This window comes from Tasmannia lanceolata, unplaced genomic scaffold (assembly GCF_043159265.1).
Source record: "Tasmannia lanceolata isolate RefF3 unplaced genomic scaffold, GAP_Taslan_0.1 ptg000037l, whole genome shotgun sequence".
Classification (NCBI taxonomy): domain Eukaryota; kingdom Viridiplantae; phylum Streptophyta; class Magnoliopsida; order Canellales; family Winteraceae; genus Tasmannia; species Tasmannia lanceolata.
In genome coordinates, this window is record NW_027518714.1 from 58879205 (window position 1) to 58906766 (window position 27562).

Consider the following 27562-nt stretch of genomic DNA (forward strand, 5'->3'; position numbering starts at 1 on the left):
ATACATTTAAGAGGGACTACCTCAATGTTGAAAGCTACCACTTCCGAAGTTGCAGGAAGCAAAGGCTCCGTTCTAACTGTTGCCCTCTTCAAACAGAATATATACATATTCTGTTGCCCTCTTCAAAAAAAAAAAACTCTTAAATACACTAGAGAAGTGGCCTGGGGAAGAAAAAGGGTGAATATATCACTTTTCTTCTATAGGATTGGTAGAGTAAGGTGGGCAACCATGCTTTTCATTTCAGTACGATGTGGTGCTCCGATGGTAGAATTGTCATGTGTTTCACTTCGTTTGTATCTCCTATGCTTACATTACAGGCTTTTTGTTGCTTTCAAATTTACATTTTACAAAAGAGAGAGCAATTTCTTTGTTTTAAAAATTGCATTTTTGTTTCAAAGGAAAAGTATTTGGCTTGATCTAAAAAATTATATTTTATATGCTTTCAATATCTCACTTTGATTGGTTTGTCATTTTCCCGAATGGGATAAAGAATATGTCATCACTTTTAACTGACTTCCATGCCCAAATTTCAGCATTGTTTTAGATTGTTTTATTTTTTCATGACAGCTAGCAAAACAGAATTCTGTTTTATTAAAAAAAAAGTACTTTACGTGGGCAAGAAAACAAGGAAGAGAGCAAGAATCCTGCAAAAACAATGTGCAAATGACAGAATCATGGGTCATTTTCACTTTATTTTTTATGGTATTTGCATGCTGCCAATCGGTGAACCCACCTTGTGTATGACAAGTTTAGACTTTAGAACCCACCGAGACGTTGGCTCTTCGGCATAAAGTCACAGGTTTGCTCCCTGTTGACGAGTGTTCGAATCCCGCCCCCGACTTACCTGATACACGTGGTGAGTGGGTCGTTGCCTGTATCCGTAGGGACTAGTCCTACTCCCGAAGGGGGTGGGGACATCATACGTCATCAGAAAAAAAAAAAAAAAAAAGAGTTTAGATTTAGATGATGCGTTCAATTAATAATTGGACCTACCCCATGTTGAGGATTTAGGAAATAATACAGCTTACCAGACTTCTGTTGAGAAACAGAAACAACAAACAAACGATGTTAGTGAAACCTTTTCTGGTGCGACGAGATGAGGCACGGACTATGTTGCTCTCTTTAAGGTGAATTTGCGTAGCTGGAGAAACTAATTCCGATGCAGTAGATTACTGGCCGCAATTACCCCCAGGATACAACAGCCCGATGCACCGTCGATCTCTAAGAACTGCACGATCTTAGATATTTGAACCCCTGAACACTTCGATTGCCCAACAAAATACGTAAAATAAATGAAGAAGAAAGAAATCTCAGTTTACAGTAAAATAGAGAGAGCACGAAGAAAACAATAGTTTTTCTTTGTGTAGTTCTGTTTTGAAAACACAGAGAACTTCATCTTTTATAACCAAAACATGTCCGTTCAATGCACCATTTAATGGAGTAAAGACGACCTTTAAGAAAAGAGCTGTTAAAAAATGTTACAGATGCGAAGAGACACTTCCCCAATAGTCACAACGATTAGGTACGCTGACGGTTCGCCGGCTTACCCAGAGAACTGCGTCGTTATTTACCCAGTTAATTGATGTTCCAGTAAGCCAGCTTACCTTATCAATAACGGCAAAGGTAAAGAGAAGTTAAACACTGACAGAGACAAAAAATTAAAATATAGGGGATGAAAAAACCTTGACTCACACACGCAGCCGAGCCGGGTGGCCCTCATTTGGTATAACCAAAAGCCCACCGGGTCCACTTGGTGGTTCATGTGCGAAGGCCCCCTTTTCTCCTCTTCTCATTTACAAAGCTAAGGAAGTGAAAAGCTATATAAACCCATAAAGCTTTTCTTCACTTTTCAATACGGGACTATTCGCTCTTGTGAAGGAAGTGAGCAAACCCATTTTTCAAAACCAAAGTGGCTTCTTTTTGTAAATAAAAGAACTTTGTAAAATACCAACAAGGGCTATTTTTTTATTATTAAAATACCAACACCCGAGCAAAATAAAGTAGCACTTGGGAAGTCTTGACTTCCCCTCTTAGGCATGGAGTGAAGCAAGAACTGAATCAATTGTTTTTTATTTTTTTTAAATGGTAAAAATTAGAGGGGTGCAACATGAGGACTTCTCAGGAAGTCGCCCATCCTAATACTACTCTTGGCCAAGCATGCTTAACATCGCTGAATCAATTGTTAATCAAGAAATGAGAGCCAAACAATTTTTATGGTAGTTTTGAAAGATTAAAACCCATAATACCACAGTTGGACAGAAACTCCCAAAGTTATGTCAAAGAGAAACAGCTTCCAAGACAAGAATTTTATAGTAGTCAAAATGTCATCCCCTTCTTTTTCTTACAATACGTATATACAAGAAGAGGAATGCTAAACTCAATGGCGTCCTTGCAAAGACCAGTGCAATGACACTTCCATTGGATCCACATCAGCAGTTGCATTTATAACAAAACTTAAATATGCTGAGGTTGATCCATTGGGGGCACCCTTGTTAGTGAAATAATTATGTATCTGTTGGAAAGAAAAAGCAGTAACCAGTTTGCTTCAAGGCGCGAAATCGCTTTCCTTAAGACAGATTTCGCCCCCACTAGAAGTGTGCAAAGGGGATCCGCGAACTGCCTCCAAGATACAATGAAGCCAGTAGGAATGTCCTACTAATTTGACGACGCTATGCACAAGCGGAGTCAAATCCGAAATGCCCTTAGAATCTTACAAGCCTGAGAGAATCAGTCTAATTTCTGTTACTGCAGTATAACAGTAATTAGATAAACAATAAGAAAATAGTTTAGTAAAACGAATTTTGGTGGGAGCAAGAAAGAGAGTATAATGCACTAGAAGTCTTAAGAATTTATCCAGAAATGGGTAAATTCGATTGTACTTTGAAATGGTTGGGTTCTGCAACTTTTATAGAGCCTCTGGTGTCTTTTCAGTGTGAAAAGCACCCCTGTATAGAGTCTTTCCAGATCGGTTTGAATTCTGGCCGTTAGATTCAACACTGGGCTTGGGCTTGATGGGCCTTTGAACTATTCGGCCCACCCACTAGACCGATCCACAATCGTCTAGATCCAACGGTCCAGATCAGATCTGGAAAAATTAAAGGCTCCAATCGCTCCTCGCTACGATGCGGCGTGCGAAGTGCAAAGTGCGCCTAAAAAAGCGCCAATAAAGCGCCACTATGCGCCCTATAGCCCATTGCCCACGCCGCGCGTGCGCGTGCGCGTGCGTGTGCGTGTGCGCGTGCGCGTGCGCGAACGGTGCGTTGCACCGTCCCGCGGGTCCAACCATGGGTTCAACCCAATGTGCAATCAAACAAGTAATAGAAAAGTGTAGTGCTTTATAAGCCCTTCTCTTTCTTTTCTCTCATCCGATTTGGGACTATCTTTTCAACTACATTACACTATTCTCTTTCTCTTGCAAAAAGCAACTATTTCCAAAGAAAAGTTTTTCTTTTTCCAAAACACACTTAAAGAAAATATTTTCCAAAATTGTTTTGACCAAAAACACTTGATTTTGAAAAATCTTTAACAATTTGCGGCTGGTTTTTGCAACTGTGCCCTTTACATTATAAGAATTCAAGATCTAAAAAAAAGACAATGATGCGCAGGAACACATACGAATGAGAAATGTTTCTAACATGTAGTTATGTTCTAATGAAAATCACTAATGAAAGTGATAAAAATACACTCTTTAAGTGTTTATTTTCAAACAAATACCCTCACCACTAAAGATCATTAGTCATCCTTTGAAACTTCTTCTCTTAAAGTTATATGCCACATTCTGCTACAGGATACGGTGCTTTTTTGCTGCCTTGGGTGCACAAATGTCAATCACTATCCCATTATTTTCTTACAATTTTGTTTTGTTGGTGGGAAAAGGGTGGAAAGTGGTGACAAGGAAAACCTTTTCCAAGTTTTCACCACTTTTCTTTGTTTGGTTTCGGAAGGAAAGATTTTTAAGGTGAAAAGAGCTATCCGTCTGAAAAAATACCCATTTTTGGCCTTCAAGTTTTCAATTTTAAAATACCCTATGCAGTTCATCTTCAAAGAATTATAGGGCAAGATGTAGACATCTTTGTGGGGTATATATAGAGACAGTAATCAGTATGTCATTTCCCATAATTAATTATTATACTAGTGGGGTTCAGTATTTTTTTTGGGCCACTAGGCCCTCCGTGAAGGTCCTACTAGTACATAATTTATTACTAAATATGAGCCCTATAAGCTTTTTGTAGTTGAATCCTATGTAACCCCACTAGTTCATCACTTATTAGAATACATGTAGGGCAGTGATAAATCGACCACCCAAGTATCTTAAATCGACCCCTATGTGTCTTTCTGTCTCCTCTGGATTAGAGAGAGAAAGAGGAGAGAGATGGACACAGGGGTCGATTTAAGATATATGGGGGTGGATTTATCATTCTCCTACATGTTAGGTCCATTATCTTTTTGGCCAATATGCCCTTTATATGGGCCCACTACTATATAACTCGTCACTATATATGGGCCCTTGATTTTTTGCCATCGGGCCCTCCATCTTAGCCATAACAGGAGATTAATGATTAATATACATGTTGGCTCCATTAATTTTTGGCTATTGGCGCCCTCTATTAGGGGTGTAAACGAGCCGAGCTTGGCCAGGCTCGGCTCGGCTCGTTAAGCTCAAAAGCTCAGCTCGGGCTCGGCTCGGGCTTGAACCAGGCTCGGCTCGGCTTGGCTCGGTCAGGCTCGGCTAGGCTCGCGAGCCTTATCGAGCTCGAATTATATTAATTTCACACCCCTCATCTTCCCTGGACAGCCCTATCTAGTGTTCTTTTACTACTCTTTTTACACTACGGGGGGTGGTCCAAGTAACAAATGGGGTTCCAAAAAAGAAGTGACATATTTTGCCTCCCCCTTTCACTCCCTAGACAACCCTTTTAGTGTATATATTAATATATAATATATATATATATATTTAAATATATTAAATTCTTAACGAGTCGAGCCTGGCCAGCCGGCTCGGCTTGGCTCGTTTCTGTTTTGTTGTGGGAAAAAAAGAGTCATAGAAGTATCCTGGTAAAATAAAAATCCCATGTTTGGTTGACCGGATTATGGTGGGAAAAAAAAAACCTTTGTTTGGTTGCTTGAACTGTTGGGTAGGAAAAAATTATTCTCAAACTTATTTTTGGTTCCTGAGTTTATTTTTGTTCCTGGGGTTATTTTGGGATGGGATGAAAAGGCAATCATTACAAAAGTGGGATTAAAAAATTCACCACATAAGCAATCATTACAAGAGTGGGATTAAAAAAAACCTAGTGCTAAAAGGCAACCAAACATGGGATGGGACCAAAATTTAACTAACTCTTCCTGGGACAAAAATTTAACTGGCAACCAAACGGAGCCAAGCTCGAGCTGAGCTTTTTTCGAGCCTAGCTCGAGCGAGCTTCCGAGCCCGAGCCAAAATTGACACCCTTACCCTCTATATAGGTCTCACTAATATTTAACCAGTAAGGAAAATGAATTATTCGCCCTTTTTTTTAACTTGGGACAGCCCCAACAAATGTAAAATTTAAAAAAAGTAGTCATAAATACGGGGCTGTCCCAAGTAAAAAAAATGTTGCGTAGATATCACTTCCGCATTAGGAGTTAGGACATATGTAGGCCCCACTGAGCATAGTGTATATCAATATGGAACCTACCCCCACACTGTCCCACCTGGTGATTGTTCTATGAATCGAGGTCCTGATCATCAAACATGGTACCACGTGTAGCCCGGTCAAAATCTACTAGTCTAGAGAAGTGATAATTTTCACCCCCTTTTCTTTCCAGGGCCACTCCACTCATCTAGTTCCGTACATCGTAGACTCAGAGCAATAGAGGCCGGTTAGTTTTTTTACTGAACAGCGATGGAAGGCGCCACACCGAAAGGGAAGGCTCCTCTATCGAGCGATTCGAATCCCATGGCGGGAGCTTCTAAATATCTCACTAATCTTCCCTCTCGTGGTCTCTTCTCTTCCACTGTTTCCTCCTCAAATCTCGTATGTTCTTCCCTTCAAAACCCCATTTTCTCCTTCATTTTCTTTCTTCTCAGAAACCCTAAATCTCAAAACCCTAACCCTTTTCCCCATTCAAATTTTCTCCACACACATATAAGATCCGTTTGGATACGTGTATTTTATAATCCAGGATTGTCAAATCCTGGATTTTACATTCTAAAACCTAGATTTTGCATGCCAAAACCTAGATTTTAGGGGCTGTTTAGATACGTGGATTTTATAAAACCTCGATCTCACAATCCAGGATTGTAAAATCCGGATTTTAGCTTAGTCTCTTGCGTTTATACACTGGAATTTTTTTTAGAAATCTTCTGATCCCTATTTAAATATTTACAATCAATTGGCTATTTCTGTTCCCAAATCGATCTTATTCGATTAGACTGAACTTTTAAAAGTTGAAAACTTTGTGCAGGGGGGAATTCGGGTGTATATTTGCGAGCACGATACGTCGCCCCCAGGTGTGTTATGCGACTCGATTTTTCTCTTCTCTTGAATATTTAGTTATGTTTTGAAGATGGCAATTCGTGTTATGTATTCTTGCAATTGTCATGTATAGTACATTATCATTCGTAGTAATGCAAGAGTAATTGTTTTTTCTCATGATCCTATTTAGATTTTTTGAGTGAATTCAGCTTGTGTTCTATGTGAATTGTCGCTTATTTGAGTTATTTCTACATTGATTGTGAAATAGAAGTGAATGTGCTGATGTGTCTTATCCGACTTACTTCAGCATTTTGCATTTATATCAAATTAGATCAAGTTTCATTAGACTTGTTGGGAAAGTTGCCTTATTTCCCACCTTGTGTTGTGGGAAGGCAAAAACGAGAATAAGAAACATGCCGTTCTTTATTTCTTCAAAAAGAAACATAAAGCATGAGAGAGGGCTTTTCTATAGTGGCATCCGGTAAAGGTTTGGGCGGCTAGAGAAAGAGAGAAGGTAAGAGAGAGAGAAAGGGAGAAGAAGAAGAGAAGTGGGTTTCTTCCTCGGGGTTTTCTCTTGGGTCACTCTCTTGTATGGTCTTGGGTTTGAGAAGCAAGGAAAGGGTTGCGGGTTTTGGGTTTGGTTTAATCCATTGTAATCATTGTATATTGTTTTCTCATAGTGGAAGATTGTGTTTCTCGCCTGTGGAGTAGGCTTGGACGAACCACGTAAATCTTGGCGTTCATCTTCTGGCTTGTGATTACTTTTATTTTTCCGTTTAATCTGTGAGTGATCAGATCGAATTTGCCCGACAGATTTTCTCAACAAGTGGTATCAGGGCTGTGGTAGGAGCGATCGTCGAGGCCGGGTGGAGTGATCGCGAGTGCTGTGGTTGGATTGTGGCTAGAGCGATCTTTGAGAGTAGAAAGATTGTCCAAGAAAGATTCTTGTTCGAGGTGGAGCGCTATACTGTGAAGTGCGGAGTAATCTGAGATGGTAGTAAAATCAAGTTCTACTCAGTTCAACATCGACATATTTGACGAAAAGAGTAGTTTCACCCTATGGCAGATGAGGGTGAAGGACATGCTAGTTCAACATGGCTTGGCTAAGGCGTTGAAGGAAAGGATGGGAAGCCGGAGAAGATGACGGGTGCCGAGTGGGAAGACATATAGTCGAAGGCGGTCAGCACGATTTGACTATGTCTGGCAAATAGCGTTATGTTTAACGTTATGGAAGAAGAAGATGCGCCTAATTTATGGGAGGAGTTGGAAAAGCTTTATATGTTAAAAAGCTTGGCCCACCGGTTGTATCTGAAGCGGCAATTGTACGGGCTGAAGATGCAGGAAGGCAAAGATCTTCTGGAACACATTACGGTGTTCAACGGGCTTGTGGATCAACTCCACAAGGTTGACGAAAAGTTGAAGGAAGAAGGCAAGGCCCTTCTGCTTCTTACTTCGCTTCCTCATTCGTATGACAACCTGGTGACGACTTTATTGTATGGTAAGGATACGATAAAGTACAATCGATTACCCCAAACCTCGTTTCCCTTGGCCAGGATCTCGGCAGCCTCCTCCTCCGATTCAAACATAAACAAAACTTCGTCCTTTGACAGGGTACATGGGCAAGAAAGGGAGGGGATATCCCAAGTTCTTTTAGCCCACAACCAAAGTTCATTAAGGGTCCCAGATGTGTCCTTTCCCCTTCCTATTAAGCAAGCTTTTACGGTATCCAACCTCGTTTCCACCTCCTTACCTGATATAGATAAGGATGGAATACCTCCCTCTACCGATGAGGATGTCGTCCCAGAGTCAGGCCACCGGTCAACCTCCTTACTAACATTAGCCGATGAGGCTTCCAGACCAGATTGATGTGGGTTCTAAACCCTTTCTCTTCAATGGCCTAAATCATCTTAGGTCATTTTTTATCCATTTCCACGACTCCAATCTATGTTGATTGTTTCCCTTCTCCTCATTGCACGCCACGTGTGCTGAAATGTCCGAGTGAGGTGTTGTGCCTATGATTTCATCTCCTAACCTCTATTCTCCTCTTGGCTAGTGATCGTATGTCTCGTTCTACTATGTCTCTTCATCGGAGCCGCAGTATCATGGTCGGGCCCAACGTGCGACTCTTCACCTCTCTATTGTTTATCATCTACCGTCGTTGTGGTTGAGAGTGTATATTTTTTTCACCATGGACCCTCCTGTTAGTTCAACTCATACTATCGGATTGACTGCTCCACCTTCGGCTACCTTCTCTAGTTATTCCCCTTCTGTGGAGGCTTCTTTCCCATAGATGCCTTCCGTCCCACTTGAAGGGTTCATTCCATCTCTCACAGGGATCGTCCCTCGTGGGCAGCGCTGTATGCAGCCTCATGGGTCATGTGCCCCTTCTGTTGATACCTCTACTCTTGGCACGTATGTTGGTGGTGACCATTCTGGCCGTGGCAGTGGTCGCTTTGCCAGAGGTCAGGGCCATCGAGGTTGTCTTCGTCGCCGTGATTCTGCAGGTGGCCGTGTAGCTAGTGAGTGTGGGCGCCCTTACTGCACTCATTGTCAGGCAGCAGGGCATATTGTGGCTACACGCTGTTTTATGCCAGCCTTCCTGGTGCCTCTACATCCTCCTCCACTGGACCAGTAGCACATGATAACTATTTCCTTATCTCCAGGGCCGACTATGATGAGTTTTTGCACCTATGTGCGCACCGCCGAGCACCTACTACACCTTTTGCACAGCCCAGTGGTTTACCTGCTTCACTTCTTACTACCTCTGGCTATTGGATTATTGATTCTGGGGACTCCAACCATATGACGGGTAGCACTGCTTCACTTAGTTGGTTGAAGCCTCTATTGTTACACTGGCCAATGGGACTACTGCACCCATATCTGGTATTGGTATTGTTTCCCCTCACTCTGGTCTTGCCTTGTCATCAGTGCTTTGTATTCCATCCCTCTCTTTAGTGACTTCAGCAGTCCTCTGTTCTTTCTGGCTCTCTTCAGCCCTTTTAGTGCGAGTCATGTGAGCTCGAGAAGCACTATCATGTGCCCTTACCGTCCAGGGTGGTTAGTCGCGTCTCGAGTCCATTTGAGCTAATGCATTCCGATGTCTGGGGTCCTTCCCGGGCTCCTTCCCTTCTTGGTTACCGATACTTCATCATTTTGTTGATAATTTCTCCTGGCTTTTTCTTCTTAAGGATCGCTCTCAGGTATTTATTGCTTCTCGTACTTGCCATGCCGAGGTCACTACCCAATACAATTGTCGTTTCATAAATGTTTGCGTATTGAAATTGCCCGGGAATACTTCTATGCCTCTAATGGCTTTCAGGATTTCTTATCCACTCGTGGCATTGTCCATCAGTCCTCTTGTGCCTACACATCTTACCAAAATGGTGTAGCCGAGAGGAAACTCAGGTACTTGCTTGATATGACCCGCACACTTCTTTTTCAAATGTGGGTCCGTAAAGCCTATTGGAGCGATGCCGTGCTTAGCTCCTGTTTATTGGCTAATCGGCTTCCCTCCTCTGTCCTTGATGGTCAATCTCCCTTTTCTGTCTTGCATCCTCAGCGTGATCCCTTTCCTCTTACTCCACGGATCTTTGGTTGTGTGTGCTTTGTCCACAACGTCTCTCTGGCCACGATAAATTGGATCCTCAAGCGGAGAGATGTATCTTTCTGGGGTACTCTTGTACCTAGAAGGGTTATCAATGCGATAGCCCTCGGTTGCGTCGCCTCTTTGTTTCTACCGATGTCACTTTCTTCAAGTCTTTTATCTTTCTTTCCCTCTCCGACGGAGAGGCCAGTCACAGACTCTCAAGTTCCCCTTCCCCTTCCAGTTATCCGTGGGCCTTTAGAGTCCACCTCTTCACCCTTATAGGTGTCGTTGGACCCTCCTCTTCAGCCCAACTCCCAGACTCCTCTACCTCTTCCTCTTTTACCTGATCCTGTAGAGTCCTCATTTTCTCCATTACAATTACCTTCGGCTCCTCCTGCTCTGAAGGTCTATCAGCGGCATTCGAGGCCCAATGACTCCCACGATATACCTGGGGCAGCATCTTCTCAGCCGGAGATACCGGCCCCTCCATCCTAGGTACCTCTCTTACCCTCGCCTGATGCTTCTGTAGATTCTCCGATTGCATCACGTACTCGTTCCCATACGACTGCACATCTATTTCCTCTGTTGTTTCTTATGATCATCTCACTCCTTCGTTTCGCAGCTTTGTCTCTCCCTTGTCTTCTATTTCTTTGCTTAGGTCTGCGCCAGAGGCTCTTGCTCACCCTGGTTGGCGTGCTGCTATGGATATTGAGTGGGCCGCTCTTCAGGCTAATCATACTCGGGATTTGGTCCCTCTCTCTCATGGTGCTCGGCCAGTTGGCTATCGTTGGGTCTTCACAATAAAATACTTGCCAGATGGGACCAAGGCGCGCTTAGTTGCCAAGGGGTACACACAAACATTCGGATTTGACTACACCAAGACTTTCTCACCAGTTGCCAAAATATCCCGTCTGTGAGAGTTTTTATCTCCTCGCTGTCAACCGAGGGTGGCCTCTATATCAGCTTGATGTCAAGAATGCCTTTCTCCATGGTGAGTTAACTGAGGAGGTCTACATAGAGCAACCTCCTGGGTATGTTGCTCAAGAGAGAAGTCCTCCTCAATGTGCAGATTTCGCAAATCTTTGTATGGGCTCAAACAGTCTCCTAGGGCATGGATTGGGAGATTTGGTGATGTTGTCATGCGATTTGGCATTAAGCAATGTGCAGTTGACCACTCTGTTTTTAGTCGTTGTTGTGATGTTGGGCATGTCCTTCTCATAGTCTATGTGGATGACATTATCATTACAGGGAGTGACACAGCTGGCATACAGGGGTTAAAAGCCTTCCTACGGAAAGAATTTTTCACGAAAGACCTTGGGCGCCTTAGATATTTTCTGGGAATTAAGGTAGCTTACTCTGGTAGTAGTCTCTCCCTCTCGCAGCGGAAGTATGTGCCAGATTTGTGAGAGGAGATAGGTTCTATGGGTATGAAACCAGTTGTTGTTCCCATGGACCCAAATACAAAGCTGATTGCAGATGAGGGAGACTTAATGGATGACCCTGGCAAGTACCGACGACTTGTTGGAAAACTTATTTATCTCACAGTTACTCGGCCAGATATCTCAAATGGAGTGTGGGTAGTTAGCCAATTTATGAGCACGCCACGTACCTCCCACTGGGCAGTCGTGATTCAGATTCTTCGCTACCTGAAAAGAGAACTACGAAAAGGCGATTCCCCCCCCGTCTCACAAACAACAGCTTCTCCCCACTTTATTGGTTCTTGCAGAGCCTCAATTCTGGGTTATGATGAACATCTTCTTTCTTACTTCTTGTTATATGTTTTTATAAGTTTTTGGGTGTTTTAACTGTTGCACATATTGCTCTATTTCCTCCTAGACATCAATGTGAGGTTGTACTTCATCACATTTTCCCACTAGGCTTCTGTCGCTTTTCTTGTTAATTTATTTATTTAAGGACCCTTACTGTTTTGTTTTTAGTCCCGGTTTTATTAATTATTACTTCATGTCCATATAATCATGGCCCAACTTGTCATTGTAGTAATATGCTTTTATTCAATCTTGCTCTGTTTTTAGTTCTGATTTTATTAATTATTACATCTTTTCCATATAATCATGGCCCAACTTCTTCATGAAAATTTTCTAAAGGATTCATTAGCCGACCCCAACTAGTTTGGGACAAAGTCTTAATTGAGTTGAGTGAGTTGAGTTCCATATAATCATGGCCCAACTTGTCATTTTACTAATCTGTTTTTATTTAATCTGACTTTTCTGCATTTATCTGTTGTTTTTGTTTTTAAAATTTTTGAATGCCAGAGTTTTCTGCATCCGTCTTCAATTCTTTGTTTTTTCAGGAGGGCAATTATCCATGATAAACTACTTTCACATAACTTAGTAATCTGGTCTATAGTTTGAACTTTGAATATTTAGTTTATTGTCAAAATAGGAATTCTCATACTCACTTTTTTTTGTCAATCCAGCGGACCAATTAATAAAGACAAATCAAACAAACATATTGATTAGATCTCTCATGCTTAATAAACAGAAAGCTGATTCTAGTTCAAAGGATATAAAGGTTAATGGTACAACTGAAGGCACAAAAGGCAAAAGGTACTGGCTCTCTCTTCTATTCTGGAGTCTCTTGGATGAAAGATATATGGTGGATCTCCATACGACTATTTTATCCATGTGGTTATGCAAATTTAAATGATTTTTTTGACATTTGCTTTCTTACTATAAAATTTTGCAATTAGCTTAGTTGTGGACGCATATACATGTGGATTTGTGCACGTGAATTTGTATATGCATTTATTGCTTCTGCTTAAGCACCTGCATGTGTTTATATATCCAATTGAATGGGTAAGCGTAACTGGATGACTATGTTTGCATGACCGTTGTCTTGATTGTATAATTCCTTGTCCTCTTAAATGTTCATTTTTGTCCTCATAAATGTTCATTTTTGCAGTTGCACGCATATATTCGTGAATTTGTTGACATTTAATAAAATTCTGCAAATAGGTTAGCTGTGGACACATATACATGTGGCCATTGTTTTGAAAATCTTGCGATTTAGGATTCAAATTAAATCTTATATATTTCAATTTGAATCCCATGATTGAATCTTAATTTGTATGAATCTTGCAATTTGATTGTAAATTGTACAATTTTATGCAATCTATTCTAATTAAGTTTTGTATAAAAGAAAATGAGACTTTCTTTCGGAAAGCCCCATTTTCCCTTCTCAGTTAGAAAAAAGGCATTCAAAAGCTCTCTCGTGAGAAGAAAGAAGACAGAGGAGCAGGAAGAGTTTGAATGAATCAAGCAACTTCGAACCTGTCAAGCACAGTGCATGTGCTTGAGAGCATTAATTACATCGAGTAGGGAGACGACTATAATGAGGACAACACCGACGGCCTACTGTTTTTTTTTTTTTTAATAATTGGTGTTTAAGACTTTGAGAATTGGTATGATCTTTGGTCTTTATTATTTTTAAGATTAGTATCCAATATGCATGTGTTTGGATGGGAAATAGATGATTAACATTTGACAAGTTTATTAGCAAACAGTTCCTATCATGATGTTGAGTAACTAATCATGATAGTTTATATTTAGATTAATGGATTTGTACGAAAGATGAATATTGACTCTTTTATTATTTTTTTCATTTGTCTTTTGTTTTTAATTTTTTTTTTTTAATTTTTTGTTATATATATCTGAATGAATCTTATGATTTACGGTATGATCAATGACATGATACAATTCGACCCCTATTACAATTTACGATTCGATTCCGATTTATAAAACATTGCATGTGGCTTTATGCACGTGAATTTCTTGTACATGCATTTCTTGCTTGTGTCATAGTGCATCTACATGTGTGCATGTAGCCTATTGAATGGGTAAGTGTGGCTCGATGACTATGTCTGCATGACCGTTGCCTTGATTTCATACTCTCCTCCTCATAGAAGTGCTCATTTTTACAGTTGCACGCATACATACATGAATTTTTTTGTTCATGTTTGTGCGTACACGTATTTCCACGTTGATGTTTTACTTGGCCTTTCCTGCCATGGAAGATGTTTTTTATGTTAATCTTTTATTCTTCTCGGTTTTCTTCATTGACTCTTCTTTTACTTCATTTTCTTTAGAACTCTTGCTTCCTTGTTTTCTTCTTTTTATTTTTGACTATCAAAATAAAATAAAAATGGATTATTAATTTTGTTTAACTGGTTATTTTCTAAACGAATTTATGTTGATGCACTTTTAAAACCTTTTGCTATGCTTGTCTAAGATATTCATCTTTCCAATTTATAATTGTTACTTTGTGAAAAATTTCTGTAGACCTGCAGTATACCTCATAATGTTGCTTTCCTTTGCATTTTCAAGGTTCCAAAAATAGGTATTAGGTTCATATTGCATGGCTGTCCGCTATTTGTTGTACCCAAATAAAGGCCATATGGTAGGGTTCTTGTTACCATTTCATTTTTAAATAAAAAGAGCATCACGGAAAAAGCATTGCCTGATAGAAAAAGTGCAATAGATTTGGTCTGAGATGTTCTTGATTCTTGGTTTGACTCCTTTGCTTTATATCTATCGCTATTTCAGTTAAATAGTGGAGAAAAAGTTACTAAAAGCTCAAAATTTTTAAAGGTATTTAGAACTCAAAAACCTCAAAAACCTTGAATTTCATGATAAAGAAGCAGTTTAAAAGTTCTAACTAAATCAATAGAAAAAGAATGGGAAAATTGATGGAATGACAAAAACTTAAATAATGTTACTGGATCAGTTTGATATACTATTTAGAGTTGTAGAAATATTTTCGGTACAAAAGAATTTTAAAATTTGCCGAGTTTTGTTAATAATGAAATGAATCAACATGTGTCAAAACTGAAAGTTTTCTCATTAGACGACTTGGTTATGTAATTGATAAAAACAATAAGAAAAGAGAGAGAACTATGTTTGTTGCGAGTTATAGGAGTTGCATGAAGTTTGTACCTGTTTTTATATTTTTATGCATTAACAAAGTTCCTTGTCTCATTAAAAAAAAAAAAAAGAAAGTTCTGTCTGTCTTCTTTTCCTAAATTGTCGATTCGGTTTCAAAATCTCGTATACATATATTATTTGAACATATTTGCATGATAGGGACTTCTCAGTAAATATCAGCCGACATTTTGGAGTGAAACATCAGATGGCATCAAAGCAATGCTGAGATTGTTGAGTTCGCTGTCTCATCCTACTTTTGAATCTTGAACCAATTAGTGTTGTTGCATCTCAACCATAATGAATGGTTTACGAGGTAGGCTTGAATGAATGCAACATCTGAGATTTGGTAGTGCGTCAACTAGGCTTGAGTTGGTGAGTGGCTTGCGTTTTTTGTGCAGTCCCATAAGTTCCTGTTGAGTTAGTGAGGTGAGCTTTATGGATGTTTGCCACTTATGCTTGGCCATATAAATTAATGTGTCAAATACATCAAGCAAGCTTGTTCTGACCGTTAAACTTCTCAGCTTACTTACCCAGGACATCTTTTGCCAAGAGATTGAATTTTGCTATCCTCCCATCCCTTCCTACATATTGTTGTGGCCTCCAAGAGATTGACCCTCCCAGATTTGTGTTACATTTATATATGCTAGTTGTGGCTTTATATTTGTCAGTTTGCGTCTAAACTTTACCATTTATTCACTCACCATGATACCAAAAAAATATCCGTACTTGCCACACCCTCCTTTGATGCAAATGAGAAGGCCCACAATCCCAAAGGTTGACCTGATGAAGAACGATACCATCATGATGTCTTTTTCCTTGTGGGCTGTGGCCCAATTCAATTCTTCATCAGGTTTTGTCTTATAGTTTGGTGGTTTCTATCTAGTTGAAGGAAATTTTGTTACGTTGGTTTTCATTGCTGCATTTGTAAGAACTGATTTGCATCACCCTTTGTAGCTAGAACCTGTTTTTTTTTTTTTTTTAATGATTTTTCATAATTGTTATCAAATGATTTTTATTCGTATCTATTCATGGTTCCAGATCTGCTGAAAGAAATGTAGATGGCCGGGCTTCAGCTAAGAGAGCCAACATAAACGGTCCTAGTCTTCGGCAAGGTGAGCTATGACAATTTTTTTTCCATTGCTTTAGATAAGAGGGCGAGCTTTGGCGCAACGGTAAGGTTGCTCCATTGTGACCTGGTGGTCACAGGTTCGAGTCACGGAAACAGCCTCTCTGCAAAGCAGGCGTAAGACTGCGTACATCTAGCCCTCCCCAGACCCCGCGCAATGGCCGGAGCCTCGTGCACTAAGCCGCCCTTTTTTTTTTTTCTCTCTTTAGCATTTAGATGAAGACAGATTCAAAATCTTTTGGATAGACCTGAAATATCCTTTCCAGGAATTTCTGACTGTTGTCAATACTACAACTCAATTGACTTGGTTTTCTGGCAATATTTTATCTGGTTTGAATTGGTGACTTTTTGCGGAAATGTAAGGGTGTAAGACTCCACCCATGACAGTTTGAATTCAATTTTAGAGGAAATCAAATTCATAAGTTATCTATTTCACCTTATATTTGAATTCACCTTATTTAAGCATGAACTATTTCTTTAAGCTAGAAAATATTAGGATATGACATTGCTATGCTGGGTTCCATTTCATGAATGGTTTAATAACATTTGGTGGGCGCAACAATAAGGTGTCTCATAATTGTTTAAGAGGCCCTATAGAAGTACATGATCATGCTACCACATTTTATAACATGGTCTAACACACTTGTCGTGTGGCATTTTGTGGTGATAATTTCCATTCATCCACAATTTCATTAGCTGATTTGCGGGTATGAGTGAATTCGATGTGTTTCTCCTTTTTAATGTCTTGGATTTGATTGGTCATATTAGCAAATCTACACGGACCTATAGAATTACTAAGAGCCCATGAAATAACGATCGTTGAGTCGCCTTCAACCTGAAACTTTTCGCCTCTGATAGTAGCCAAGGATGTTTAAGCCTTCCATAAGCGCCTTGAGTCACCTTCATCCTGAAACTTTTCACCTCTGATAGTATCTAAGGATGTTTAAGCCTTCCATAAGCGCCTTCATTTCTACCTCGTTTTTTTATGAGGCATTTATTCCAATGGGATCGGAGGAAGCTGTAGGATATATATATATATATATTTTTTGGAAAATTAACAGTATTATTAATCAGCCCAAAAACGAGTACAACCAAAAACCGGGGACAAGATGTCCCCAGAAACAACAACAAATCAGGCCTCCTTAATCTCGGGTGGATATACAATGGAAAGATTTATGCCCCATTTTCATTGAAGACAACTAAAGTTTCATTCCGAGTGACCCCCTCCTTAGCAAGTTCATCAGCTATTGTGTTAGCTGATCTTCTTCGATGAACCAATTGCGGTTTTAGACAGCGAATTAAGTCCCTAACTCGTCCACAATATGAGAAAGACGCCATGGCCCCTCACATTTATTTGCAGCTTCTCCTTTATGATTTATAACACCACCTATTCTAGCCAACTATGATTTTCTTTTGAGCTCCCATCAAAATTTAGTTTGTGTATTGGGAGGTGGGGGTTTCCATCTCAGGCATACTTTACCACAAGTCCTTATCATTGACGACCTCTTGCATGCATCAAATAATATCAGTCACAGAAATGGGCCAATTCTATAAATCGGCTCTTGCCCAATTGATAATGTGTAATTTGATAGTTAGGATAAACTTGTCCACCTTCGTTTCATGATCTTAAAAAATACGACCATTATGTTCATTCCAGTCTCTAGGCAATCGCGAAAGGAGTCAAATGTCAAAATCTTCTACCCTTGCCACTTTGCTAATTTTCTGGCTGTTAAGAAGACTGGGCCAAGAGCTAGGAAAATCCCAATCAACACCGAAGCTTCTTAGAATGCTACTCCAAATTTTACTGGCGTATTCGCAACGTATGAATAGATGACCAACCGTTTCTTCACTTTGCTTGCACATGATGCATTGATTAGCCATCCTGAAAATTTTCCTTTCCAGCATGTCAGTGGTGTTGATTCTATCAATGATCAGCGCCCAGACGAAAGCTCCCACCTTGGGAGGCACCACAGCTTTCCAAGCCATATTTCTAGGATGAAGAGTAAGATCATTTGAGTAGAGATAACTGTAGAAAGGCCTCGTTGTGAAATCACCGTTTGACTCCCAAGCCTAACATTGTTTTTCAGGTTGGGAATCCGAGAAATAACATTTGATCAAGTCGAGAGATAAACTCAAGAAAGAGCTAATCTTCCCAATCTTTGAAGAAACGATAGAAGTTCCAATTCAATTCAGCCTTGTAGTTAATCAACTTCCTCATATCATCCATTTTGAAAAATCTTTGAAAAATCTTCTTGCACATTCGGTATGGTGACAGGTATTTCTCACATGAGGGCTTGTTATCTAGCCATCCATCTTTCCATATATTAATACTATTATCTTTACCAATGAATTGTCTTTACTCCTTTGAGGAAACCTCCAACAATCGAGATGATCAATTGCCAAACGGTCGATTCTTTGCCTTAAGTTAAATTCTTTGTAATCCATCTTGACCATATAGATTATATTGATTGGGCCCACGTGCCAAGGGTTATACATTTTTTTCAATGATGCTAAGTGTTATACATTTTTTACAATGAAAGGGTATGTATGCCTACAGATCCAACATTATGGACTTAGTGAATTTCACTTTGGGTCTTCTATCTTTTGGCCCAAGTTGCCAACAATTGTAGCACATATGTGAGCCTGTTGACATCCTTGAAATAGACTAATAGTAATAGTCTTCCTTGTTGCGAGCATGGTTTTAAATTTCTGTTTTGGCTAAAATTTTGGAGTTATCCGAAACCGAAATTTCAGCCAAAATCCCAAAATTTCGGGAGAAATTTGGTACTGCCGCACAAAATCCCGGATTTTTGGGATGAAATTTCGATCGAAATTATTTTACGGAATAAAAAAGTATTATTTTATTATAAATTTCGACGGAATTCCCGAAATTAACAAAATTTCAAACGAAATTTCCGAAATTTCGAACGAAATTTGGTAAATTTTAGGAATTTCGGTTTCGGTACCATTTCGTTTCGTTCCTCACCGAAATCCGAAATTTCAGTCGAAATTTAAAACCATGGTTGCGAGCTTTTTGATCTAGATTCCAAGCTAAATGTTGGGTTGCAACTTTTAGTGATGAACCGCAGTGAAGCATTCATGACCTATAATGATTGTGATTAGTTTATGTTGAATGGAACACCATTACAATGATATATCCACCTTTTGGGGAAACCAAGTGAATACATTTTTTTGGATAGATAAATGTTGTGAAGATTGCATTGTCGGCTATGTTGCATGGATTCAGATTCGCGTGTTGGGATCCGGCATAGATTCGAGGTCTTGGATTCGGCAAGCCCCAAAAAGTAGGATTCGGATTCGGTAATTTTTAAATAAAATAAAATTTTCAAAATTAAAAATTTAAATATGTATATATATATATATATATATATATATATATATATATATATATATATATGTATATGCATGTGTGTGTGTGTGTGTATTCATGAAAAACTTGAGGGTAGAGGTTTGTTGCGAGTTTTGTATTAAGAGAGTCGAAGGAAGAAGGGGGTCGATGTTCGACAATTGAGGCACTAGTGTTTTTCATTAAAAGAGTACAATTGGTGCTTTCATATAAAAAAAAGTTAAGAAAACACATTTAAAGGGAAAATATACAGGATTCGCATTTTAAAAGAGACAACGATGAATCGGATTCGCCTGAAAAAAAAGCAGGATTGGAAAAGAGACAACAATGAATCAGATTCGCCCGAAAAAAACAGGATTCGTGCGAGACACGGCTACGACAAGAATCCGGGTGTGTCTCACGTGAATCCATGTCCGATTCGCATGTGGAGACGTGTCGACACGGATTTGGCATAGGGGACAAAGAATCCATGCAACATATACCAATCATATATGCTAGAGCTGTCAACCCCAGGCCCAGAACCTTTTGTGGCTAATGATTTGGATATATCTAGCCCCACTAACTTTTTATGCCAGTGATCTGTCATGGCACGTCCTTTAGATCTTATGAGGAGTTCTTTTTGCCATCCAACAGGTTTAAGTGATTATTATTTTTTTGGTCAATGACTCTTGATTAGTTGATTTGATCCCTTGAGCATGATGGGCTTTTCTATGTTAGGTCATATTATTCTCTAGTTCTTAATATGGGTGCAACTTGGGTCGGGCTCAACCCGAACCCGTCGGGTTTAACCGTACTTTTTCCTTGGTTGAGTTAGCCTTTGCTAGGCTCGGGTTGGGTTCTGGTTGGGAAAAACTAACCCAAAGAACTTTCGGGTTGGGTTCGGGTTGAGGAGTCGGCCAACCTGACCCGACACAAAACCCGATTTTTTTCTCTTTTTTTATCCATTTAAGTCACAGAGAAGAGACTCGGCAGAGAGGTGTCGTTTTTTATCTGGCTTGCATTGTTTTTATCGGTTTTCATATACAAGGGCAAAGCTGTAAATGCCCAACATGTATAAACCTAACACTCCATTTCTCAACCCTAAATCCCTAACCCTAATCGAACTTATCTCTCCTAAGTCTGTCTAGTGTCTAACCCTAATCGGTGCGTCTCTCCCGACTCCCCTTTCACCTTCTCAAGTGCAGCCAAAACTGCCATCTTTTCCTTGAAACTGCCACCAGAACCGTTCTGGAACCTATTAATTGTTGAGGGATCCATATGGTTTTGCCGATGAAGGATGAAGTGTTGGTGTCTCTAGTAAGTATCTATAAATTTGTTTTATCTTTTTTTTTAAAATTTTTATACAGCAAGTTGCCATCATTATCGTCACAAAATCGCTTTCTTATTCTCCTTCTTAGTGGCTTGGATTTTCTTTTTAAGTCCTGAACAACATGTTTGCCGATCACAAAAAAAAAAAAAAAAAGAAGAATTTATTTCCTTGTAAAAATGTTTTTGTAAGGTTTGGTAATGCTTGTGATTTTTTCCTGAATTTTATGTATATCGTTTATTTCAGTTTGGGTCGGGTTCGGGTTGACGCATGTCGGGTTGGAGCTCGGGTCGGGTAAGGGTCGAAGATATGTTCATTTGGGTTGGTTTTGGGTTGGCCTCAACCCGACCCATCCCTACCCGAGTTGTTCCCCTAGTTCCTAATAGTCCCCTGCTCCTAGATTTCTCAAGTTTTGGCAATCTAAGGCATCTTAGAGCAATTGCATTCCGATAGGGTGTGTTTGGATTGTCGTAATCAGAGCTGAAATTGGTATCCCATTCTGATTCCAGTATTGGGTTAAAAAATTGAACTGAATGAAGGGGCTGAATGACACAAGGGTGGACTTAAACGGAAAAAAATACTAGAATCTGTTTCCCACCCCAATAGGTGGTATTCTAATTCCACTCGTCTGAATGAAATTTTTATTGAATTAAATTTTTTATTTTAATTGTTTTCCATTCTGTTTCTAAGGTAATAGGAATATAAATCAGACTAGGATACATTCCGTTTCCTGATTCAGTAATCCAAACACAGTCATAATTCCTATTTCATGGTGCTTAAACAAAAAAAATCTGTGAATGGTTGGCTGCTATTTTTTGACAACCTTGAAGAAACTGCCGACCACATTTTCATCCATTGCCCTTGGGCGACTCAGGTTTGGAGCTACTTGTTTGGTCTATTCAAAGCCTTTCTTGAAAGAAACGACCGCATCTCCAACGATAAAAGGAATAATTTAGGTCATGTTTAGGCCCTCGTTGTGTTATCCTATCAGCAATAAGAGGTTGACATGCGTATAGACTTAATTCCCCTCCACTCTTCAGATTGTTTGGATGGAAAGAAACAAGTCAAACAACCACATTTTCAATGATAAAAGGAATAGTTTAGGCATGTCATTAGTTGGATAATTGTTGAAGTATCTAAAGGGCCTCTAAATGCCTCATTTTTTGGTTACACATCATCACATGACATCAATAATGATTCGATTTCTATCAATAATGATTATTCTTCCTTGGTCACCAAATGTTTGGGAAGCCCCTCACTCACTATATAGAGCTTAATTTCGATGGTAGCAGCAAATTGCTTTTTAGGGATGCCTATTATTTGGTCAACTGAAAAACCTTCTTTCGGGTTCAGGCTGGCCTAGAGGGGGAGGAAAACATGGGGATTGAAGGATGGATGCAGGAGAGGGAGAAAGAGAGGATAAAGAAAGGGACTACAGTTCTCTCGGGTTCAGGCTGGCCTAGAGGGGGAGATAAGGAGAAAGAGAAGAAACAGAGAGAAAAAAATAAAGAAAAGAAGGGAAGGAAGGAGGAAGTAGGAAAAGAAGAGAAGAAATCTGGGCAGTTAGTAAATATCGAAAAAATGTCGGGGGACTGGCTTTGCTCCCTTTGTAACTACTGTAACTTTAGGTGGAGAAGTAGATGCCGCCGCTGCCAGCACAAAAGAAAGAAATCACTCTCTCTATCCGCTTCACTTGTGAGGGGGGTAAATCGCATATGGAAACCGAAGAAGGGAATGGCTAGGCGACAGGAAGACTGGTCCTGCTCTTCGTGTGAATATGTGAACTTCAAATGGAGGGATAAGTGTCGTTGGTGTTGGCAGCTTAAAAAATCCCAAAGTCCGGTGACCAATGTTAGTCCACCATCCTCCCTGGATGGTGAGGGTGGGATGTGGCCTGATAGCGGTGATGTTCTTTTTCATTTGGAGGGGGGAGTCTTTTCCTTATCTATCTCCGGTGGCGAGGTGGATGTCCGAATGAATTCTTTAAAGTTATGCCTGATAGGGAAAAGGAGAGATCTTAAAGGGACCCTAGAGGATGTGTGGCTCTGGGCACGGAAGCACTGGGAAATTCTATCGCTACACTGCCCCAACTCATTGGCTAAGGATGAGCTCCTATTTACATTTGAATCAGAAAAGCAGGCCAATAAGATCCTAACCAGGGGACCCGAGGCTTTGGGAGATCATCTCTTGTCTCTTTCAGCGTGGCATAGGGATTATACCCAAGGTGGGGAAGTTCTCTGGGTTAATTTTCATGGTATCCCTTTGCATGCTTGGGCCACCTCTACAGTGGAAGCCTTAGAGTGTTTGTTCGGTAAGGTCTTGGAGACAAAAATGGAAGGTAATCATCAACACTGTATGAAGTTCATATCGGCCAAAATCCTAACCTCCCGTTGGTGCTTATCAGGTCCTCCTGTTAATATCCGGCTCCTTGATCATTGTTACCCTGTTGAATTTGAAATTCAAGAGGACCCTATGGAATGCTCAATTAGTCTCGAGTTTCCCGGTCAAAAGGGATGGCCGGTTACTTTAAATTCTCCCGCAAAATCCTTCGCCGGTTTTGGGAAGTCGACGGTGCCGCTAACTGCCATCATTCTGGTGCCGTAGGATAAGCTCCCCAGCGAACCGTTGGACCCCTGACCAATTCAAATTTTGGTTATGTCCAATTAAGTAGTGGCGTACTGCCCAAGATTGGATTGTCGGTTGGTGGGCGGGGTTTTGGAAAAAAGGTTCTTGGTCAGGATTATCTGACATCTGCTGGGTTTGGCTTTAGGAAGTATGCCCTCCTTGCCCTTAAGCGGAAATTGAGGAAATTTGGACGGTTGGATAATATTTTTCCCAGCAATTCTTGCTAAGGATTGGGTCTAAAGAGTTCCTTGCATTTGGTATAATCTTGGTATTATTGACTTTTGGATGGTGGGGTATGTTGTGCAATATCTACGGTAGTCTTTCTCAACCTGGTTCACGCGTGGCGCAGTTAGAGCCCTTTTATCGAGAAAGTGAGGATATTCTTTACAAAGGAGCCTTTTGTTCTTGATAGTGGAAAAGTTCTTAAGGGGAAACGTTTGGGATCCTTTGGTACCTTTGGCGACTCATTTTCAATTTTGTGTAGGCAGAAATGATCGATCAAAATCCTTCGCAGCAGGAATCTCATTCATGCCTTGGGGGTTAATCCTTCACAGGTTGAGAATGATGGCTTATGACGAAGAGAGGGCGTTCATCAATGATCCAACCTGTAAAGAGATCTCAGGGGAGGTGCTTAGGAATTTATGGAAAATTTTTAAGCAAGACGCTAAAGATTGCCCTTTTCACTTTCTACAGTGTTTGTAGCTTTGTCCCAGTGGAAGAGTCCCACTCGCCTTTTACAAACATCCTTTCTTCAAGTTTCTCATGAGTGAGGAAAGAGCTAAGAGGAAACGTACTTGGGAGCTCACTAGGGAGGTGGCTATTAGACACATAGAAGAAAATATCTTTATTTGAAAAAGTCCTAGTTTTTTGGAGAGAAACCCGGACGCTGCCCTCATAGGCTTGCCGGTTTTCCACCTCCAACAAACTCTGGAGGAGCTGGAGAGTTATGCTTCCTAGATGTGCCTACCTGTCTTGAAGCGGCTGCGGGATCATGTGGCAGCTAGGCGACCTCTGTGGATAAGGAGGGAAGAAAGAGACATGCTTTTGTATCTTATTATGCTTTCATGATTTCCTCTTTTGGAGGTCCATTCTCCATATGATATTTTGTAATACCTGTTGGACTCGTAGTCCCCAGTGTTAGTTTAATATCAATGAAATGTCATCTTTAAAAAAATAATTTTTTTTTTGTTCAACTGCTCTTGGGGAGATCTCCACTGTTGCTAATGATAGGGTTGTATTAGCATTTGTAGGCCTTGTTGCTGAGAGAGCAATGCTGTAGAAGCAAAGGTTAAGGCAGTTTGGAGTGGGAATAAACCCTTAACCTGTTTATGCCCCTCCAATGTTTGGATTGAAGGTGACTCTCAACACCATCAGATGACTTTGGGAGATTCAGGGGCTTGTGATGGTCTTGGTTGTCACTCTGGAGTGCTCCACTCTCACATACATAGTAAACGAATATACCATTGCTGATTCTCCAGGAATTTATGTGCGGAACTAGTCGCATAGACAAGACGACACCAGATTTCTATCCGGACGGAGGCTTGGAAACCAGCGTTGGAGGCGGCGATCGAATGATGATTCTTTCATGTTTAGTCTTCCATGGATGAATTTTCTACTAATTGAAAATTTGCCAGAGAAAGGCTTTGACACGTTTGTTGTTTTCCAATTTAAATTTATAATTACTGAAATAACGTTGTTTTTATTTTTTCTATTCCATATCAACAAGTGAAATGTTAGGTTATTGTCTCTTTCTCTCATGTGGCATCTGAAATTGAATCACGGGATGTGTTCGACGACTAAAATATCTTTCTATATGATGGGATTTGTCACCTATAATGTTATGCCACAATGCCACCCCGTACCTCCGTAGCCATTTTCTCATTAGGGATAAGTTCCTTAGCCTTATTCTTTCAATGCCAACCCTCCTCGTGTCTTCAGTCTGCATACCCTCTCCCATCTCATAAGGTGCTTCAGCTTGCCCTTCGCCTCCCTTCTTTCCCATAGGAAGTTTCTCGTTAATTTCTCTATTCGATTCTCAACCTTTGCCGGTACTTTATAAAGATACATGTAATACACAGGAAGATTCACCAGGCTACCTTTATAAGGTTGTTTTTTTTTTAAAGCAAAGGGCGGATCAATATCCATATACTTTAACAATATGTTTCTCATCAATCCATGTCCTTAAATTTGCGTTACAACCTCTCTTTGACTTATACCTTTATAAGGGTGATTCTGCCTCTATGAGATGGATACTTATCAGAGCTGTTTTAATTTACTTAAAATTGTACTTAGGTATGTTGTACATAGGCCAGAATTTTCAGATATATGCATGCATTCATACATGGTAATTTTTACTCTTAATATCCATCTGCTTTATCTTGACATGATAATGAGTCATTATTACTGTAGATGGATCAAGTAACTGCCCATCTGAAGAGTTCCAGACTTTGACAGTAGAAAAGCTCCGTGCTCTTTTAAAGGAGAGAAGTTTGCCAACAAAAGGAAAGAAGGTGAGAACAATGCAGTGCTTTTGAAGCTTCTTTACCAGCCGTCCTTTTGTTTTCTCATTTGTAGTCACTTATACTTGGTTTCTCATCTGCAGGATGAGCTGATTGCACGCTTAAAAGACGACCAGGCAGATGGCAAATAGGACCTCGATCTCTAATTGTTTTGACTGAGAGCAAGCATATTTTAAGGGAGAGTAACCATCTTTCTCCATTAGTATTTCCCCAAGGTGACATTGCTTTTGAAGTAATTTAGAAAATGAAGAAACTGATGGTTTAACTTAGAACGGAAAACCTGTGTGAGTAGGCTGCTTATTCTACCATTTAGCTTATGACTTTGTAGTATAAGGTGTAATTCATAGGGCTTATTTGCGGATGAATTTTTTTCTTTTCTGTTGCTACATACCATGTTTAAGATAGTGTAAAGTGTGACATTTTTTTTTGAATGGCATATAGTGTGACATGTTCCACCCATTTCACTGCCATGGCATGCCTTCTTTCTCTTTCAAAATGCAAAACATAAACCAGGCCGATGTAGCATACTAAAGGAAAGTATTGCATCTGACACACATGCCTTATGTGCCACATGACATTCTTCACTCTATACAAGACCCCATGCATGAGCTTGGCACCATTGTTTTATTGCATATGATAGGCCATGCCATTGTTGGATCATGCCATCACACACAATTTAAGTAGTATCTATCATGGTTGTTCTGTAACTGGGAATATGCATGCTGGTTTGTCATTATTCAGTGTCTCCACCTATGCATGTAAATATGTACTAATGTAAGAATTATGCCATTTAAGTAACATTCTGCCATATACGTTGAGTTGAACATCTGCGCTCTTAATGTCAAATTTCTACGTATCCTCTTTATCATATAGTTCTGTGTGTTACAGAATCTATGTTAAACCCATTCCCTCTTATTCAACATAGGGAGAAGTAGCCAAGGTCTTCTGCCAACCTGATAACTTGAAGTAGTCCAATATGCTTGAAAATCCTAGTCTCCATCTTCATCAGAGTACGTCCCTGCCACAACTGTTCATTCATGTTAAATTCACGAGTATGTAGGTCAGGTCAGTCTCGGAAAAGTTTGTTGACATGCATAATGGTCAGTGTTGATAGGTGATCATTAGCTCTTAATCCCCAAGTTTAACACTGCCATTTGAGGTAAATGAACTCCTTGGCTATGAAAGACATTGTCTTGATGGAGAGTCTTCCATTCCATTAAGCTCCTTCCATAACTATTATTTGCAGTCGTCACTCTTCATTAGCACTTGCTCCAGGCTGTAGCTTTTCATCATAATCCCCACCTCAACAGTCGCAAAACCCTACCCCTATCCCCTTTGAGCCTCTACCAAAGGGATTGCAACACTCCATCCTCAATCAATTGATGTGAGGTGTAGCTCCACGATCTACAGCATGCAGGCTGAGACCTGTTTCTCCATTAAAATGGAAACGGATCCTATTCCATGTTGATGCGTGATAGTTTCCACCAGGTTTCTATCCGCTCCCTCCTTGCTAGGCAATCAACTACATCATTTGCGGACCTTCTCATATGAAAAAATTCCACATTTACAAGTATACACAAATCCCGGATTTTAGAAATAATATTGGCTTAGTTCCCTGGACCTGGCAATTTTACA

The 27562-nt window shown here is 40.1% G+C and overlaps 1 protein-coding gene across 1 annotated transcript; it reads left to right on the forward strand.

The window, feature by feature from the left end:
* The first annotated feature begins 5803 nt into the window (after nt 1–5803).
* Nucleotides 5804–26397, forward strand: LOC143862630 (SAP domain-containing protein). Its single transcript, XM_077373688.1, has 6 exons — nt 5804–6017; nt 6448–6493; nt 12482–12611; nt 16023–16096; nt 25818–25918; nt 26011–26397. Exons 1-6 carry the CDS (start codon nt 5886–5888, stop codon nt 26056–26058), a joined length of 531 nt encoding a protein of 176 aa, XP_077229803.1. The 5' UTR covers nt 5804–5885; the 3' UTR covers nt 26059–26397.
* The last annotated feature ends 1165 nt before the right edge of the window (nt 26398–27562 follow it).

Excerpts from the sequence above, each read along its gene's own strand:
- LOC143862630 (XM_077373688.1), top strand. The coding sequence starts at position 5,886 with ATGGAAGGCGCCACACCGAAAGGGAAGGCTCCTCTATCGAGCGATTCG. Across the intron at positions 12,612-16,022 it reads GAAGGCACAAAAGGCAAAAG|ATCTGCTGAAAGAAATGTAG; the intron begins GTACTGGCTCTC and ends TCATGGTTCCAG. Across the intron at positions 25,919-26,010 it reads TGCCAACAAAAGGAAAGAAG|GATGAGCTGATTGCACGCTT; the intron begins GTGAGAACAATG and ends TCTCATCTGCAG.